Raw genomic sequence first — 20,214 nt, forward strand, 5'->3', positions numbered from 1 at the left:
GTTTCCCATATTTTTTTTTTCCCCCCCCCCCCCCCCCTTTTTTTTTTTTTTTTTTTTTTTTTTATGAAAAAGGAGGAACTCTGAATTGATATAAATAATTGTTCCGATGGAAACTTCTCTTCTACCGTAGATAGAGGAACAAGCCATTACTTTTCTATTCATTATCATTTTGATTACCACCTCTAAAATCATTTCCATATTGAACTTTGGACATATGAGAGTTTCAAATCGAATCTCTTTAGAAAGAAGATTTTGTCTCATGGTAGCTTGTTCTAGTTGCCTTACGAAACTTTCGTTATTAGGTTAGTCATACACTTCACATGTTTCTAGCAATTTACATGGCATCATCAAATGATACAAATCTTGGATAAGAATCTACAATGTATTAGAATGCCTTTGTTGCCGATCTTTTACTCCAATAGCATCTAGGGATCCTAGAACAATTGGATATCTTATACTGGGTAAATCCTTAACCCTTTCCCCTCTTACTAAGAATTGAAGAATGTTCATGTGAATTATGGCTAATACTGGGTATATAAGCAGTGATTTCAAATGTAGAGATTAATTGTGCTCTGGCTTTCAGTTGGATCAAGTTCATTATATATTTGCACATTAATTCATCTATGTAGGCCATTATTCATTTGCTTCACACACTTCATATTGATATCTACGTGTGTGCGCTTTTAGATCTAATCTTCATCTGAGAATAGTGAGAAAGCTAGCATTTTCAAGAATAGGTCAGTGTTGTCAATCATCTATTTTTCTGTCTCACACATCATTTCAAAATGTTATTTGCTTGTTCCAGTTAGTTTCTGTATGTATGAGCAAAATGAAAGCAAAGCATTATGTTCTTTTAATTTGTCTACTTTCACTAAACCCATCTGAGCGTGATAGTTAATATACAATGAAGATTTTCAGGGTCGAATTTTTCGTTTAACCTTCTTTCATCTTTACACGATAACTTTGATTATTAATTTCTTAGTTTATTTTCTTCTAGTTTCTCATCCATGATTACAGAAACAAAGGCATCAATCTTTCAATACTCATTATTCTACTTTTGGCTATTACATTCTTTATTTTCTACTATGGTCTCTTATTTGTTCGTTCTTTTTCTCAGTTCACATTCAATAGTTGCTAAATACATGGTCGCACAGTTGGGATATAGCCCTCAGATTTTCCTTTTGTTTTACTTGTGCAGTTTCATGAATATATAATAAGGCTATTTTGTTTATATGTCGCCGTTTTTCACTCTGCATAGTATTCAAGTATTTCTCTTGATTTGTTCCAGGATGAGCAGGATTGAAGTCGACATTTGCATTGTCGCTCTGAATTACATTTTCCATATCTAGAAGCCCTCGTTCGCATTTTCATCAACAACTTTTCCCCTCCAAATGTATTCCCAAGATTGTTTTGGATGTTTAATTGTTGACTGCTATGTAGGTCTGAGATGAATTGTTCTGCTACTGGCTCTACATGAAATTTAAACAGAAAGTAAAAGGTAATAATTGCTTTTTATTGCAGATTGAATTACATGTTTGCTTCACTAAATAGCTGATGTATTTGTAACTCTATGGTGTCGTGTTTGATGTACTGGATTAGACTACAGACGAGCTGATCAAATGTCTCGCGTTTTTGTACTTTTTCCTAAAGTAGCAAACATGCCTATATGTAGAGGTTAGCCTGCAAGCATGCCTCATGTGGGCCACCATGCTCAATATATGTTTTTTTTTTTTTTTTTTTTAAAATAATTTTCTTAAAAGAAATAATACAATGAAAATTTTCAGGGTTAAATTTTTCGTTTCACCCTCTTTCATCTTTACATGATAACTTTGATTATTAATTTTGTAGTTTATTTTCTTCTAGTTTCTCATCCATGATTGCAGAAACAAAGGCATCAATCTTTCAATACTCATTATTCTACTTTTGGCTATTACATTCTTTATTTTCTACTATGGTCTCTTATTTGTTCGTTCTTTTTCTCAGTTCACATTCAATAGTTGCTAAATACATGGTCGCACAGTTGGGATATAGCCCTCAGATTTTCCTTTTGTTTTACTTGTGCAGTTTCATGAATATATAATAAGGCTATTTTGTTTATATGTCGCCGTTTTTCACTCTGCATAGTATTCAAGTATTTCTCTTGATTTGTTCCAGGATGAGCAGGATTGAAGTCGACATTTGCATTGTCGCTCTGAATTACATTTTCCATATCTAGAAGCCCTCGTTCGCATTTTCATCAACAACTTTTCCCCTCCAAATGTATTCCCAAGATTGTTTTGGATGTTTAATTGTTGACTGCTATGTAGGTCTGAGATGAATTGTTCTGCTACTGGCTCTACATGAAATTTAAACAGAAAGTAAAAGGTAATAATTGCTTTTTATTGCAGATTGAATTACATGTTTGCTTCACTAAATAGCTGATGTATTTGTAACTCTATGGTGTCGTGTTTGATGTACTGGATTAGACTACAGACGAGCTGATCAAATGTCTCGCGTTTTTGTACTTTTTCCTAAAGTAGCAAACATGCCTATATGTAGAGGTTAGCCTGCAAGCATGCCTCATGTGGGCCACCATGCTCAAAATTTTTTTTTTTTTTTTTTTTTTTTTAAAATAATTTTCTTAAAAGAAATAAAAATTGAAAAAGGCTTGAGTCATGGGCCTTGAGAGCTAGTTACCACACGGCTTTTCTGGACCGGCTAGAGTATCTATATACTTCTATGTGTAAAACGGGTTCTGATCATGGTGACTTCACATCTACTGTTTGTAGAATTCTTGTAGTGCAATGGCCGCCAGTGAATTTGTAATTCGTTATTTTCTCTTATTTTTAATAAAAGTACACATTTTTTTACATGAATTTCTGAACGTGAAAATTGGCTTGATAGTGTTAAAGTAAAGGATGGCCACGGTTGATAATTTAAGTAATTAAGTATAGCATAATGCAATTTGTATATTATTATTTACATGTTAATGTACAGAGTGATGGCATGATATTATATTAAAATTTAATTGATTTTTTTTTCTTTTTTACTTTCTCTCTCTTTAAAATCATTTTTTCTCATTTTTCTTTCTTTCTTTCTTTCCTTTTTTTTTTTTTTTTTTTTTTTGGGTACATCGATCCGTAAATAATTGTTTACAAGTAGCATTGCTCGTAAGCATATTGATAGAAAGATAAAATTGCACAAATAGTCTTATTAAATCAATTCAGCTATTCATTTTGAAGTGAATTTGCTAGGTTTCATGCCTAAATTGTTTGGTAAAATTAATAATGAGGCATTAAACAGCATTTTCAAGACCTGAATCTGAAAATGTGCAGTATACAGCCCTTTCTCTTCATTATTTTGAAAATACACATTTCTCTTTCTTATTTTTAGTTATACTTTTTTTCAATAAAATAATATTACACACAAATTTAAAATATTTGTTATTTTTTAACTACATATTATCTATCAAAATATTTTTTGGATAAACTTTTCATTTTTTTTTAATTTTATTTATTTATTTTTGCATTCCCACTCAAATGAGTTCTAATTCAATCCTCAGGGTATCTCCAATGAGTGATGCCAAACTTGGTGTAATTTTACATCAAGTTTGGTGTAACCTGTTCAATTGTTATACTAAATTTGATATGGATTTTACTGTATGTACATCAATATTTATATAATAGATTACATAATGTTATATATCTCTCTGTTATTTGTTAGTCTAAAACACAATCAATTTTTTCCTTCACATCATATTATGTCATCGATTATCTATATATTTTTATGTACAAGTAGCAAAGTTTATTTGATATAGACCATTGGAGAGTTTTACACTGAGATTTACAAAAAAAAAAATATATATATATATATTATTTTAAATTATCTAATTAAAAATTATATTATTACTAAAATCGTTAAGCCCTTGTTTGTTTTTTATTCTTTCTTCATTAAAATGAAAAATATGATCGTTATCCATCACATCAAACCACGAAATTTGGATTTCTATATTTTGGGTAAGGTCCGTAACGACTATATTTTTCATTCTTATATTTACAAAAATGTGACACAAACGTCCCCTAAATTCAAAATTACATTTAATGAACTAAAATATTGTATTTATTAATAAATTAAAAAATAATTTTTAATGAAATTTATTATCAATAATTTTGCCTCCTCTTGAGCATCATTATAATTGAATTTTGGAGAAAATGTATTTTAGAATAATATATATTTTTTCTTTTTGGGAAATGTGAGGTTAAAAAAGAAAAAAAAATTTAGATTTATGTTTAATATTATTTTTATTGGAGAATGTGTGATTGATAAAAAAAAAAGAAAAAAATGAATTATAACATTAATCAGGGGCGGACCCACATGGGGTCAGATGACCCCACAAAATTTTGGATTTTTCTTATTCAAAAAATGGTTGTTTTAACTCGTTTTCGATCTACTTTAATACATACTAAATGAAAAATGAAATATTGCATTCTTAGTATCATTTCTAAGAATTTATGGCCTAGTTTTTCGCTTCTTAATGGTGTACGAAATAATCGACCATAACAAAAGATACGATGTATTAAACTTTTGACCCCACAACCCAAAACGGTTGGGTCCACCCTTGACTTTAATGGAACCTTAGAAGGAGCTATTACTTATTCAGCCTTCATTTGGCTCCCATTCTTTTGAAATTTTAATTATTGGAATAGTATTTTCTGAAAAATGTATGGTAAAAAAAGAATGAAAAGTTTTTTATTTACGTGTAATATTATTTTATGGAAGATTATATAGTTGAAAATAAAAGAGAAAAAAAGAAAAAGAATGAGAATGAGAATGTGAGCCAAACGGAGGCTAATTGATTAGAATTTAAAAATAAATGTCATATGAAAATAATCATTGCATTAAAAATAATTATGAATCCATCAAATTCTATTATTCTAAAACATAAAAAGGGAATAAACATTTGTTGCAAAGAGGAAGGGAGAACAAAATGTGGATTATTGAAAATGTAAATGAATAGTATTACACAAAATTACTCATTACACCAAACTTTAAAGTATTTGGTTCCTCATTGAAGAGCATTTACGTTAAATTTGATGTTTTACACCAAATTTGGTCCTCATTAGTGATGGTATAAATGATGAGAATGCGTTTATCAATAAGATAGACCGTCAACAAACAAAATTTGGAACAATAAAGTCAGGAAAGGGCTAAAAATTTAAATTTTATGAATTATTGTCAATTATGAAATTACGTTAGACTAAACTTCTTTTCAAAAAAATTTCTTATGAAATTCTCACTATTTGGTCTCCCTCAAATACTCAATAGATATAATATAGCATCATTGAAGTACAAATGCACTTTACTTTCAATTTTTCAATTTGAACTGTAAAGAGAGAGATATTTAGATGTGTCAAAATGTGTCAAATCGTCTATATTTAGTACGTAAATTTATAGCCCAATTTTAATCTAACATGTCTCTACCGTTGAGATGTGCTAAACTTAGATGTTGAGAGCCCTTACATCCCTGGTTCCTATTCATTAAGAAAAACAAGATCGTAGTAATTACTTACTTATTTCTTACCAATTGATTATCATGGTTACAAAATTATACGCCATTTTTCCCCTCATGAGGAATACATAAAACCAAGTAATTAAACTTTCAAATTTAGAATACAGGTATGAAGTTTATTTAATAAAAAATCAGGTATTAATTTATTGTTTTATTAATTAATTAATTCAATTCCAAACCCTAATTCACTTCTCCCCTTTCTTCTCTCCATTCTCTCTCTACTATCTCTCCATTCTCTCTACCAGCATTGGCCACTGCTAAATTTGACCGCCACTCAACTCGTCGTGACGAATGTTGGTGTCGTGACAAGCGTCAATGATGTGGCTGTTGAGCGTTGATCTGAGCGCCCCTGCGAGTCAATGTCAGCATCGAAGCTGCGACGTTGTCGTGGCTATGCTGTGTGGCGACGTTGGTCGACGATAGTGTGACAGCATCACGAGACGTACAAGATGGTTCAATGTGGAAGTTTATTGGTGCGGTGTCAGGTGTTTGTTGGTTTTTGGAGTGGTAATGGATGTGGTGGTGGTGTCGTGTGAATATTGATCTGTCGGTGTCTGAATGGTGTGAATATTGATCTTTTGGTGGTAGCTGTAGCGGTGTGACGTGCTGTGTTCAGATCCGGATGGTGTTGACGGTGATAGTGTTTGGATGGTGGTGCGGTGATATTGTGTGGTTTATGGTGGTGGTCTTGTTGGTGGTGGAGGCGTTGGTTATATGTTGTTGTGGTTTTTGGTGGGGGCGGTTGTGTTGGTTTTCCATCAAATTGGGTATTTGTTGGTGGCGGTCGTGGTGGTTTCTAGTGACGGAGGTGGTGATTGCCTTGAATTTTGTTCTTGTTGGAGTTGGCGTTGGCATCGATAACGGGTTGAGGGTGGTTGCAAGTGCCTGTGACATCATTTACGGCGCGATAGTGGTGGTGATCTGTGACCATTATTTGACGAGTGTGACCAAATATTTAGTTATTTGTGACCATGTGAACTTGGCGACGGTAATGAGGTGAGGGTGGTCACAAGTGGTCGTGATGGCAGTGGCGATGCGATAGCGTTAGTCGCGGTGGTCTGTGACAACTATTTGACTTATGTGACCAAATATTTAATTGTAATCAACAAATTTGAAAATATGTGACCTATAAATTTATAGAGTTGTGACTATCGAAATAAATTGTGAGGTATAAATTTTTAGATTTGTGACCATCGAAATAATCAGTGATCTATAAAAAATTTTATTTGTAACCTTCAAATAATTTGTGACTAATTAATTTAATGATATGTGATTAATAAATAAATTGTAACATAAAATTTTGTATTAGTGGCTATTAGTTCTATAATTGTGACTGTATTACATTTAATTAATAAAATATTTTTAATTAATAAATAAATACTTGATTTTTGCACTGTTAAGTTTAGGACTTGAAAATTGAATTGATATAAACAACATACTTGAGTTATGAATTTTCCCGTCTCATTTTACCCGGTCCAAGCCCAATAACCCGTTTTCTCTCATTTCATTGCCCGGATAAATAAGGGCCCAAGCCCATAGTTAAACTAGGGTTTTGCAACACTCACGTATATAACAACACTCTTTTGTTTTTGTTGTTTCTTGTTACCCTCTTTCTCGCCACACAGACGCACGCACCGAGCACACAGTTCATCACAAATGGCGCCGAAAACTCAGAGAGTGACCCGTAACCCGGAATTGATCCGTGGGGTCGGAAAATACTCGCGTTCCCAGATGTACCACAAGAGGGGACTCTGGGCTATCAAGGCCAAAAATGGAGGCAAATTCCCAATCCACGAGAAGAAATCTGTAGCCGCAGAGCCAGTTGCGGTGAAGGCACCCAAATTCTACCCAGCTGATGATGTCAAGAAGCCGCTTTCCAACAAGCGCAAGCACAAACCCACAAAACTTAGGTACTTTTCAGATTTGTTTATTTTGTTTTTTTTGAAAAAAAAATAAAAAAACCCATGATGGTATCTGATATGATGTGATAAAATAAGGTATCTAATCAGTGATGAATTGTAGTCATTTAGAAATTTAAATTGAACTCGGTTCTCAATGGGCTTGGTCTGATAATGAGAGCATATTTCACATTTTCGCTGTTATGCTTTGCATGCAGAATCTCTTAATAGTTTTTTCGTGTGTTTTGTTTAACTGGCTGCATAGTATTTGTTTTCATTTCATGCTCTTAATATTGTACTTTCTTTCAAGTATGATACCAGGACACATCAAATGACCCTGCGAAGCTATTTCCTAATTTTTATCTAATTGCTGCTGTAGGACCATTCAAGATCAATGGTGTTCCTCTAAGACGTGTCAACCAAGCCTACGTTGTTGCTACTTCCACAAAGGTTGACATCTCTGGGGTGAATGTGGAGAAGTTCGATGACAAGTACTTTGCTAAGCAAGCTGAGAAGAAGAAGAAGAAGGGCGAGACTGAATTCTTTGAGGCAGAAAAAGAGGTTTTCCTTCTCTTTTCTCCTCAAAATAATTATCCTGTTATTCTTTTTGGTTGTGCTGATACGAATCATCCTCTGTAATGTAATGTAGGAGAAAAATGTGCTTCCAGCCGAGAAGAAAGATGACCAAAAAGTTGTTGATGCAGAATTGTTAAAAGCTATTGAGTGTGTTCCAGAATTGAAGTTATATTTGGGAGCAAGATTCTCTCTAAAGGCTGGAATGAAACCTCATGAGCTCGTCTTTTAGATGAATTTAACTTATTTGGTTCCTCTTGTTCCTGTATTTTTATCTTCCTTAATTTTGCATTAGAGATTTATCTTGGAACACAGTTTTATCTGTTATAAACATTAAAGTTTTAACTTGGTGTGACTTTTGGTTATATTTGAGAATGAATTTTCTTGTTGGTTTCAGTTTCATGGCTATGGACATTATGATATTGGTAGAATTTTTAGCCTCGGTGAGTTAAATTTTTCAACGGCCACTGAATTTTGCTCCACTTCATAATTTACTCACCGAACTTTATGAAGTGTCCCATTAGCTATGGAACTTTGATATGCACTATTCCATTGCTCACCGGATGAACCCCGTTAATAGATATGCTTATGTGGACGGCGAGAATGTGACTTGGCTGATGATATCACTCCAAATGACAAGTGCCAACTAACAGCCATGTCATCAATTAATATTTCAAACATGCCTTTTCAAACTAAAGAAATTGAAACTCGACTTCTTCCTCACAGCTTCAACTGGAGATGAAATTGTTCACATGCAGTGAAATCAAAAACCCCCCAAATCGAGCCACAAACCCTAAGGTGAACCCATCGATTTTGCCCCAAAATTTCAACCTACTTCACCGGCAGTGATCTCAATTGCACCAAATGAAGTTGGTTTTGATTTGAATGCTCTAATGTGTGACTTAGACGGTATTGTTTTTCGCTGTGTCTATATTTCATTGTGAATTTGATTGTTGGTGGTATGGATTTGTCTAAGATATGATTTGTATGCTAAAGTGAGGCCAAAGTTATACACACTACTGCTCTGTAGATGGGTTTGCTAATTCATGAGATGTTGCTCTAAAGGAGGCTACGGAAACTGGGGCCTGAATCCCAGTACTAGTTGAGGCTATAGGGGAAGGATTAACAAAATGTAAAGAATATGAGAGTAGGAATTCTTGTTGTCATATGCCAGAACTACAGAGAGATACAGAAGGATTATTATGAGGAAAGGTGTGATGCCAGGGCTTTTCCAGTTAAGTTTTGATGGGACATGGAGGGGTAAAGAGAAGGCCAAAGAATTGCTTCTTCTTTTAAGAGTTTAGGCTCAAATCGTGGATCAAAACGTAAACAATCCAAAAACGTTCTGTTGGATTCATTTGTGATGAAATTAATGCATTAGTGATTGCTATAATTTACATTCCCTGAAATAATTGAAGTTATTTGTGAAATGCTTTAGAAGAAAATGGAAAAGGAGCTAGGGAAGAGAACTGGAAAGGAAAGGGAAGAGATACGTATGTAATCGATTAAAACACTTATATGTAGTTGTCATGTTTATGTAATTGACACTAAATTTGGTGTTAATTATGTTCAGTCTACGTTGATTACCAAGAAAGTTATTTGTTATGATTCGGGTGTTACTTGAATTCTTTGTTGAAAATAATTGAGATTTCTAATTAAAGTGAACATTAAGAAGAATTTTATTTGAAATATTAATGTTGAATTCTATTCAAGTTTACTTTGTAAATTTTAGTTGAAGTTCTGCTTGGAAGCCAAATTAAGAGTTGAAATTTGTATTGGACTTTAAGAGGACATTGGGATGAAGAAAATCTGGATTTTGGAATAAATGACCCAGTAGTGGGCGTTGTGGCGCCAAGGCGATTTTCGCCTTGTGACGCAGCTACACGAGTAGTTCCCGTTTGTTTCGACTCATGAGCAACTTTTCCTCCTTTACTCCGTTTTGGACTCTAGTTTTTGCATTCTACTTCAATTACAACTCTATTATTAGAATTTGGACGTTCTCTATTTGTTCTCTATATATAGTTGTCTCTTTATTACGATTTAATAGAAGTTAGAAATATTGTAAATATATAGTTTTCGTATTCTTTCTCCACATCCCTACTATATAAAAAAGAGAATGTGAAGTTGCTGTAGAAATCAACAGAGACTTGTTTCATTTTGTCTCATTGTAGCATTTATTTTATTTTATTTTATTTTTTATGTTTTTTTAAGTTGGGGAGCAAAAACGACGTCGTTTGCCTTACTTGATTTATATTTTATTTTACAGTGAAAAAAGGCAATCTAAATTTACTTCAACACGCAACTTTCCATATCTCCCACCAAAAATTTAAAGTAATATTTAGATATATTTAATTTAAAAAAATTAAATATTAATAAAAAAATTACTATAAAATTAAATATCGTTTGAAATTATTAAAAAATAAAAATACTAATAATATAAGACAGAAAATATTTCTAAGAAGTAAAATGTTACTTATGAGTAAAAAAATTGAAGAAAAAGGAATTAAAAAGAATTTTAAATTGAAAAAAAATTTATTTATAGTGTAAACAAAAACAAAAACAAAAAGGAAAAAATAAATAAATTAAATCTCTCTATGCACGGAGACTTAAGTCTCCTTGCATGGAGTTTAAGAGTCTCTGTGCGCGGAGACCGCACGGAGACTAAGCCATGTGCAGGTCTCCATGCACGTCTCCATATCTGTGTCTGTGCATGGAGACTTGGTTTCCATGTTGCCTCCATGCATGGAGACATTTTTATTTTTTTTACATTATAAATAAATTTTTTCAATTTAAAATTATTTTTAATTCTTTTCTCTTCGTAATAAAACTTAAGTATTTAGTTTTAACTAAATAATATTTATATATTATTTATTTAATTTTCGTAACTTTTTTTATTTTGTTTTTATTATAGATATATATTTTTTTAAAATTGTTTTAAAATTTCTTTTTTCTTCATATTATAAATACTTTTTTTATTTAAAATTCTTTTTAATTCTTTTTGTTTAAAATGTAATTTTTTCAATTTTAATTAAATAATATTTATTTTTAATTTTAATTATTTCGATTTAATTTAAAAACATTATAATAATTTTTTTTGTTTCTTTTTATTTTTGCCTCTAATTTTGTTGTTGTTTCATTTGTTAAATCATTCAATTTTTTTTTTTTTTTTATCTAACCTTATATAAAAAGCCAATGAATTGGGTATTGTAGATGCAATAGTATTCCAATCCCATTCCCTTTCTATTGTATGAAGTGCAAATGACGTCAATTTTCTCTACAGCAAATTTGTTATTTTTCCCTCCTCAATCGTGGGAAAAAATGACGTAATTTCGTCTTCGATCTTTTTATATTACTATATTACTATTACTTACAGTATGGAAGAGGCAATTTTTGAGTGGACACTTGTTGCAATTTTGTATCATCTTGTCCATTATTAGTTTTTATAATCTCTATCTCTTACACTACCTTTTCTTTCATTTTCACACGCAATCAACCATGCCTCTTTACTCTTTTTTCATTTTCACACGTTACAACCACGCCTCTCTACTTCTCAATTTCTTCACACAAAAAGGATGTGTTGTCTGACTGTTCGTGTTAGTGTGCATTTTAAGCTTGCAGCCATTTTAGAATTTTTATAATCATCAATAAGAAAATTGTTTTTTAAATCATAGAAAAAATCTAAACTTTTCTTTTTCTAAATTTGGTGCCGTCAAGTATCCAATTTGTTTTTTGGTCCATTTTCTTTTGTTATGATATTTTTTGTGAAATATGTGGCTTTAATTATATGTGTTTGTACGGTTGGATGAATTTTAGTTCTTGACCAATGGATAGAAATCCTTGAAAAAGTTTGTTATTTTTTTCTAAAGGGTTCCCTTGAAATTTGTTGAGAACTAGCTAGGAAAGTGGGGAGCTAATGTAGGTTACCTATCTTTAACTTATTTTCTGTTGTAGAAATAATTGTCCAATTTATTTAAGGTCTGTTGATACTTGTGTGCTTAAATGTTTATCAACAGCAAAGTAATCCAATCATTTTCCATTGATTCGTGTAGTTACATGTTGAGGTTTCATGATGCTGAATTCTTCATATTTGCATCTAATCACTCATATTTCTGCTGGTTTTGTTTATAATTTGTAATTAATAATGAATTTTTTGTTTTCTCTACAGTGTCTGGGATGCATACATAAAATCCACATGATTTGTGACCAAAACAAAGGGTGAGAAAATCTTTGATGTTCTCCTCCATTCCTAGATTTAAAGCAAATCTTTGTATCTGACATTTCGGGAGAAAGGAAGTCGTAAAGATAATTCACCACATATTCATCACAACTTTTGGGTGAAAAGAACCAAAATGACAAGAATATCACATCACATAGTGTTATATATAACTGGTGTCATAAGAATAGTTAACTCAGATGTAATATTGGTCCAGTGTATATAAATGTTTCAATTTTTGTACATTTGACACAATTCTGGAAAAGAGAAATACCTTAGATTATATCAATTTTTAACATTTTAGTCACAACTTTTAGGGCAAAAATAAGCCATATAGGAAGCCATTTGATTGAACTCATGAATGAATTTTCATTTCTTGATTCCTAGAATAGATAATCTGACGCCCTTTTCATTTTTAGGAATTTAGTACTTCTTTTCATATGCAGTGGAAGATGCCAATAAGTAGAAAAACTTGTAGAAGATCCGAAGATTGCATTTTTCAAGGCTTTTTGAACTTTCTTTTTAGGGCTTTTCCACACAGTATATGTTGCTCCTCCTCTGTTAATTTTTGAATTGACCCTTGCATCTCTATGAATTTTTTTTTTCATTTATACACATTGTGCACAAATAAATAAATAAAGTTATTTAGTTCGAAAAAGGTGCAATTGAAGGTTCAGAAACGAAAAAAAGAATAAAAGTGATGCCAACCCCAAAAATAGGGTGCTCTTCCGAACTATAATTTTAGTTTTGAATGCGATGAAAGAATTGAGAAAAGAAGAGAAGTTATCCTTTCTCTGAGTCAGTGGTACCTACAATTCGATATTTCTTGCATGACCTACACCTTAGACATATATATATATTTGTTTGAGCAATTCTATTCAAAATTTGAGGAAAAGATCCACGCTAAGGAAGTAGAGAAAAGTAATTTGCAAGCCAAAACTAAGGTGAGATTTTGTGTCATATTATGAATTCAAACTTTCATTGGTGGATTGTGAGATCAAGTTTCTCCATCTTTCCTTTTTTTTTTTTTCTTTTTTTTTTCCTAGTGAGTAGGAATCTCGGGAATTTGATATTAAAATGTTAAAGAAAGAGTTTGGCATTCAACAACACCAATGCCAAGCTTTTATCAGAAACCTCCATTGCCGAAGCTGGAAATAAAGAGGTAATTTGTTCATTTGTTGCTTGTGACACAATTTGAATGTTAAAAATGTTTATTTTCTATTTATAATTTGGAATGCTATGTTAAAATGTAATAATGAATTTGGAACATTTATGCGGTGTATTAAAAGTGGGCTTCTTAAGTTTAGTGCTTCAACTTGATCGATTGGATTTGGATGTATGACAGTTTAGATAAAATGTCAATGAATGTTTTATATGCAAGTATGCAAGAACTTATTTCACTTGCTGCTTTTGAATACATCAGAAAATATTATGGTTCTCGTTGATAATTTGCATTGATGTTGCATAATGTGTTGGTATAAAAACTAACAAGCTACAATCCTTTTTGCAACTATACTTTGACTAATTCAAGGATGCTTGCTATTTTGATTGCTTCTTTCAGAATGTGTTATTAGGAGCATGCTTATTGAAAATTGTAGACAATCATCCACTGACACCTGGGAAAAATATTTACTCAATGTTTCTACTTCATTGTATTAGTTTTGATTGGTTGGGTGAAGCATTTTCTTGCATTTAAACTTTGGAAAGACGAGAAAGCTTAATAATGTAATTTATATTTTTCTTGACACTTGTCTTGCCTTTGCTCTAATCCAAGCAAATAAATATCATAGTTAAACACCTGAACATATATACAATGTGTTGTAACATAAAATCATTGCATAATTTCCTATATTTAGTTGTCGAAGCTAACCAGCAAATAATACTTTGCCAATAATTTCATCGTCCCATATATTTTTAAAAAACGTTCCATAGTACACTAACCAAACCAAAATTGATGCACAACTCGTGCATCGCACGTATCATCGGCTATTTACATTAAAATCTCCATTATCTGAAAATTATTTTATTCTTATGTTCTTGTGATTAATTATTTCATACTTTAGCTATAATAGCTTATTTTCTCTAACAATTTGGCATTGGATTAATTCGATACCATCTTCGTTTCACAACAAGCTGGTAGTAGAGCTTTTGATTTTGAAATTCTTGGGAAGATCGAGGTTCTTTTCGTGATGGTAGCTATGAAGTATGGTATTCCGCTATCGGATCGCAATACAAGATTCTCTTTGTGGCAGGTAAAGATGCAAGCAATGCTCATTCAAATGGATTTGGACGAAGCGTTGTTAGGATATAACAAAATGCTCGTAATTTGGACTTCGGAGGAGAAACAACAGAGGGATCGAAAGGCCCTATCTCAAATACATATTCATCTTCCAAATAACATTCTTTAGGCTCATTTTGAAGTAGAAGTCAGCTGCTGTATTATGGTTAAAATTGGAGCAATTATGTTTGATGAAAAGTCTTACTAGCAAATTACATCAGAATCAATGTCTATATTCTCATGATATGATAAAAGGTACATCTCTTGAGGATCACTTGCTATTTTTAAGTGTAGGTCAAAAATGATGAAGAAGTTTTGGATTGATTTTATTGTGTTTATTGCTAGCTTTGTATATAACTTAGAGACACGTTTTTGTATGGTCATAATACTCTCACCATCGAAAAAGTCTATAATGCTTTATATTAAAAGGAGAATATGAAGTATTTTGTAACATCTGATGGTTATGGAATTGGCCTTATTGTTGATGAAGGTTGTGTAATGGGCAAGTCAAAATCTAACTTCAAAATTTTTAATTATTGCCAGAAAAAAGAGCACTTAATAAACAAAGTTGCAGAATAAATAAAAATTGACTGCAAATCAACAATCAAAAACTCAAGGGAAGTAAGTATTGTAGGAAATCCTAATAATGATAGAGAGCTTTTACTTATGTCTGATTACAACTCCAAATTAGTTGAGGTCTGAATTTTTTATACAACTTGCATTTTTCATATATCTTACAATCACAAATTGTTTTCAACATATGAAGAAGTTTTAAAAGGTTTTGTGATGATTGTTAATAATACACCTTGTCAGATAACTAGTATTAGCCAGGTTAGAATAAAGATGTTCGATGGGACGGTTAGAATATTTGATGCAGTGAGACACGTTCTAGATTTGAAGAGAAATCTTATCTCTTTAGGTAATTTTGATTCAAAAGGGTACACGTATATTGTTGAAGGTGGAGTCTGAGAAGTTAGTAAAGGAGCTCATGTTTTGTTAAATGGATATAGAAAATCTCATTTGTATGTCTTGTAGTGTTATAGAGAATCATTGAGCAATTAATATATTTTAAGAACACAAATGGATTTGGAGTTGGTTTCTATACTGTTGGAGTCTAATTTGAGGTCTCTTTAAATAATACATTTGAATTGAATTCAGAACTTATAGGTAAATCCCCCCTGTTACCACCATCGATGGTGTCATTGTATTTAGTTACTAGTAAATGACCCACTTTTGACCACAAGATTCCACATAGATACAATTTGTTGATTTGGTTGATGATTTGAATGTAGTTAAGGGTATTGATTCTAGCCAAGATCATTCTTTTGATGCATTCTGTTGTGATTCTATTAGAGGGTTTGTTTTAGCCTTGTTTGGTGGTCATTAGATCACTTTTGCCCCTAATTGGGGTAGCAGAGGTGAAGAATATTTCCAGTTAGAAATTTTTGTTGGAGAAGTTCATTTGTGTTTTTTATTGAAGAATTCAAGTTTCTACTTTGCAGTGCAATTTGTCTCCAGGTAAAGAATTTTTCCATTGAAGTTTTGTTCATTGTTATGAAATTCGTGTCAAGGTGCAGATTGTTAGAATTTGGATATATTTTTTGTTGAAAATAATTGAAAGTTTTAATTAAATTGCAAATTAAGAAGAATTCTGTTTGGAATGCTATTAATGAATTCTATTCAAGTTTATTTGGCAAGTTCTAATTGTAGTTCTATTTGAAAGTCCAATTGTGAGTTGGAATTTGTGTTGGACTTGAAGAGGACGTTGGAATGAAGAAAATAAAATTTTTGAAGTAGATGAACCGAAAGTGGGAGTCGGCCAATGGCCTCACGACGCTATGCCTAGTGTTGTGGCACCACATGGATGACTCTGAAGCACCACCTATCTGTTCGCCTCTTGCGCAATGCGCCACATGTCTATTTCACCTCTTGCGCGATTTGTCCTCTATTCTGTTTCTTGCATTATACTTCAATTACAACTGTATTATTAGGGTTTGGACGTCCCCTATTTCTTCTCTATATATAGTTGACTCTTTATTATGATTTAACAGAAGTTAGAAACATTGTAAATATATAATTTTTGTATTTTTTTTTTCAATTACTTCATATTGTGGCTATAATTTCTTATTTTCTCTAACAATTTGGAATCGGATTAATCTGATATCATTTTTCGTTTCACAACATTATTTATGTACGATATTGTGGTGAATGTTGGAAATGGAATCGACGTCAACAAATTAGTAACTTGGAACCAATTTTTCTTATTGGCATGATGTGAAGTAGGAACCTTCGTAAAAGAAATTATACGTTGATAACATTACAATGTTTTGTCCTTTTCTATTTTGTGTCAATTATTCGCTCTATTTGATGTAGTTGGCATATGCATGTGTTATCATGTTAAAAAGTATTGTTAATAAATTTTGACATGCAGGCAGTCTTGCTTCTATTTTGTGAAGTAGGAACACTGGTAAAAAAAAAAAAAAAAAAAAAATTATTGGCATGTAGTGAGGTAAGCACACTAGTAAATGAAATTATGTTAATAACATTATAGATTCAAGGAAATATGTGGTGGAAGGCAAGCAACGGTATAATGTAGTAATTTTAATCTGAATTTTTGATTATCCAACATCAGAACAACACATAACCAGATGAGCAAAATACCAAATCTTTTTTTCCCCCCCCCCCCCCCCCCCCCCCAAAAAAAAAGTATTTTAACCAATAGTTACAACCAGGATCAAAAGTTTTAACTTATTTTTGGATTTCAAAAGTTTTCCAACAACCACAATTCTTGTTCTACCGAGTTGCTGCATTCTTCCTTGTCATTGGAGGGGCAATGGAATTCACCCCTCTGATCGCCCTTTTGTTCTTTGCACAGAAGCTTACACTAACTTTCCTTCCCCCTCCTTGAATTGCCTGACTTAGAAAGTGAAGAACCGACATTCATAGCTTCTGCTTCCTTATGCGCCCTTTTTTCTGCACCATTATAGGAGCACATGTAAAAAACAATAGTACTCTCATTGAACCAGACCTCAAATTGGAAAATGGAAATGCCATATTATAGCTTACATTAGAATCAAATGGCTGCTTGAGAGCTTTGTATTCCGGTTTCACATTCCTATTTCCATTACAGAATGGAGACCTTATTATGAATAATGTTGAATCGTAATTATTTTTATAAATATCCTATTTATTCATTTCAACCTTTTATTTAAGTTTAATTCAAATTTTAGTGACACTCGAATTGTTAAAGATTCGGATTGTCACATGTTTACTTCAAAACTAGATTGAAAACCATCATTTCTAGAATCAAAATTTTGCTAAATCATCACGGAATGCAGTCATCACAATTTAATATAATGATCGAGAACAAAACAAATTGTAAATGAGTTCCTTTGCATTTCTTTGTCCTAGAAAGTATTAATTTCAACAAACTCAAAATGCTGCTCAAAGGACACCTTTGAATGAGAAACTAGGTAAACAAACTGTGGGGAATCTGTTTACCTAAAGTCATCACCGGCAAAGGATTACAAGATTATATCTTGCCAAACCAGTATAACAGGAATTCCAACACGAAAGTCAAACACACAAATCAACAACCTTTTTTTTTTTAACAATAAAAAACAAAAAAAATCAGGAGAAGATTTTAACAGCCTTCAATGTGGGATTACCTCCCATCGGAGTGGACTTCATAATCGATCAAAGTAACCATAGCTGCCGAAACTTTCAATCTTACCATCTTTGCGCGGAAGTGGATTCAAATTTCATTTAGCACAAACCATATTACAATGGGAAAGATGGATTTTCAAAATGGATTTGAGGTTTATGGTTTGGGGTATTTTTTAGTTTTTACACAATTCTTCTCTCGATTTTGTCCTACAGAGGCGAAGAGCAATGAAATGGATTTGGGGGTTAGGGTTAGGGATTCGGTTTGTCTGGAAATGATAAGGCGGGTTTGTTTGGAATTGGGTAAGGCATGCTTAGCTGATGTGGAGGATCTAATTAACCATTTAACGGTCCAAGTTATTAGTCCGTCATCCCTGTAAGCAGATCTACCTACGAATTTTTGATTTGGCGCGTGATGGAGTGGGACAGAGCAAAATTTAGTGGTTAATGGGACATTTCATGTAGTTCGATGAGTAAGTTGTGATATAGTGCAAGTTCAGTGGCCATTGAAACATTCAACTCTAACTCGTTAGATAACTTGGTTGCAAGCCTACAACATGCTTCTAGCTTAACTCATTAATTTTTATAGTCATTGCCCCAATGCTTTTGAACAATTTACCAAACAAAGATAAAGAAAAAAGAACACAATATAGAATGCTATCCATCGTTGAAAACAAGGCATTAAAAAACTTTAATGCTAAATCCTAGTTAAAGCACGTTTGACTACGCTTAAAACTAACTTTATAACCTAATTTTAAGTAAATTCAAAAGTTGAAACTTATTCGAGTGAATTTTGTGAATGTCTATTTGTCAAGTTGTCCACCAATTAAACAAGCAAATAGATTTACTACTAATTACAAGTTTTATATTATTAGAAATTATTATCAAGGATTCCCTTTGCAACCCTTATGGACTTCAGATATTCCTACCGAAACCATTTTTAAATATAAAAATTCAACATTTACTCATGAACTAGTGAATTAGACACGATTCCTTTATATTGTACTGAATAACAAATAGCATGTCAATTTTCATTAATTTCATTGGTAATGTGAATACTCCAGCTAAAGATGGTCGAGATAAAAAAAAGATGTAAGTTCCTTTGCCTGCTTGCCTAGTCAAACGTGAATTACTTCATAAATCTTTGGGCTTTGATTATCAAGGAATACATACTTTACAAATAAAGTCCACGAATTCGCCTTCCATTGGTATCATTTTATATTCCAATAAAATAAATCCTCTCTTTCCTCAAAGTCAAAGTCCTTAGTCTACTATACTTTTCTAAAGGGAATGATGCCGATATTTGGAAGATTCATCTTCTTGCAAAACTTTGACTTTGTTACTTCAATTGCTTAATCCGAAAGATGCATTCTAGTTTGTCTTCTATCCCTAATCGATAATTCTTCTTGCTTTAGTTCCCCATGAGATTGATTGGACAGAACTTTTTGTTACATAGAAATGCCTTACAAGGCAAAGTAGCGGGAAATGTTAATGTGAATGGACATAGGAGATACTTAACGGAACAAGCAAGAGCTTACTTGTTAAAGGAATGTTTATTGAAGGGCGATGAGAATATTGAGGGATTACCCCTTCCTCCGTCAAGAAGCTTGTCGTTTTACTAATTGAGCACTTGGTGAGGCAGGAGTAGATTGACGAAGGATGGGATTCGAAAATGAAAATACATGTTAAAGGTATTCAAAGATGTTCTCCTAATGCCCCAGTAGAAAAACTTCCAAAATAAGTAATTTAATTATGGTAGAAACATTTCCAAAATAAGTAATTTAATTATATATACTTTAACCAATAAAAAATTAATTTCTTTTAGAACTTTAAAACTTACAAGTGAAAACATAGAGTTCGTTTGGTTTGCCGTTTTGAGGTCATTTTCAATTTTTAGTTTTCTAAAATATTAAAAAATGCATTTTCGAAAACAACAAAAATTTTATAACATAATGATAAAACTCAAAATTACAAACCAAACACTTTTTCTACGTTCTTAAAATAATTCCTCTATACAAAAAAAAAAAAAAAATGAATTTAA

General features: G+C 32.1%; 2 protein-coding genes across 2 annotated transcripts in view; both read left to right on the forward strand.

The window, feature by feature from the left end:
- The window catches only part of LOC111372261, a 6,323-nt gene extending 4,757 nt beyond the window's left edge, over window positions 1–1,566 (forward strand). The window contains exon 3 of the mRNA XM_022994504.1: window positions 1,289–1,566. Coding sequence (XP_022850272.1) covers window positions 1,289–1,303 — 15 coding nt within the window. The 3' untranslated portion in view covers window positions 1,304–1,566. The remainder of the gene's footprint in view (window positions 1–1,288) is intronic.
- A 5,638-nt stretch (window positions 1,567–7,204) lies between these two features.
- Window positions 7,205–8,415, forward strand: LOC111371982 (60S ribosomal protein L6-like). Its single transcript, XM_022994123.1, has 3 exons — window positions 7,205–7,458; window positions 7,761–8,007; window positions 8,096–8,415. Exons 1-3 carry the CDS (start codon window positions 7,205–7,207, stop codon window positions 8,249–8,251), a joined length of 657 nt encoding a protein of 218 aa, XP_022849891.1. The 3' UTR covers window positions 8,252–8,415.
- The last annotated feature ends 11,799 nt before the right edge of the window (window positions 8,416–20,214 follow it).

The sequence above is a fragment of the Olea europaea genome, chromosome 23 (genome assembly GCF_002742605.1).
Source record: "Olea europaea var. sylvestris chromosome 23, O_europaea_v1, whole genome shotgun sequence".
Taxonomy (NCBI): domain Eukaryota; kingdom Viridiplantae; phylum Streptophyta; class Magnoliopsida; order Lamiales; family Oleaceae; genus Olea; species Olea europaea.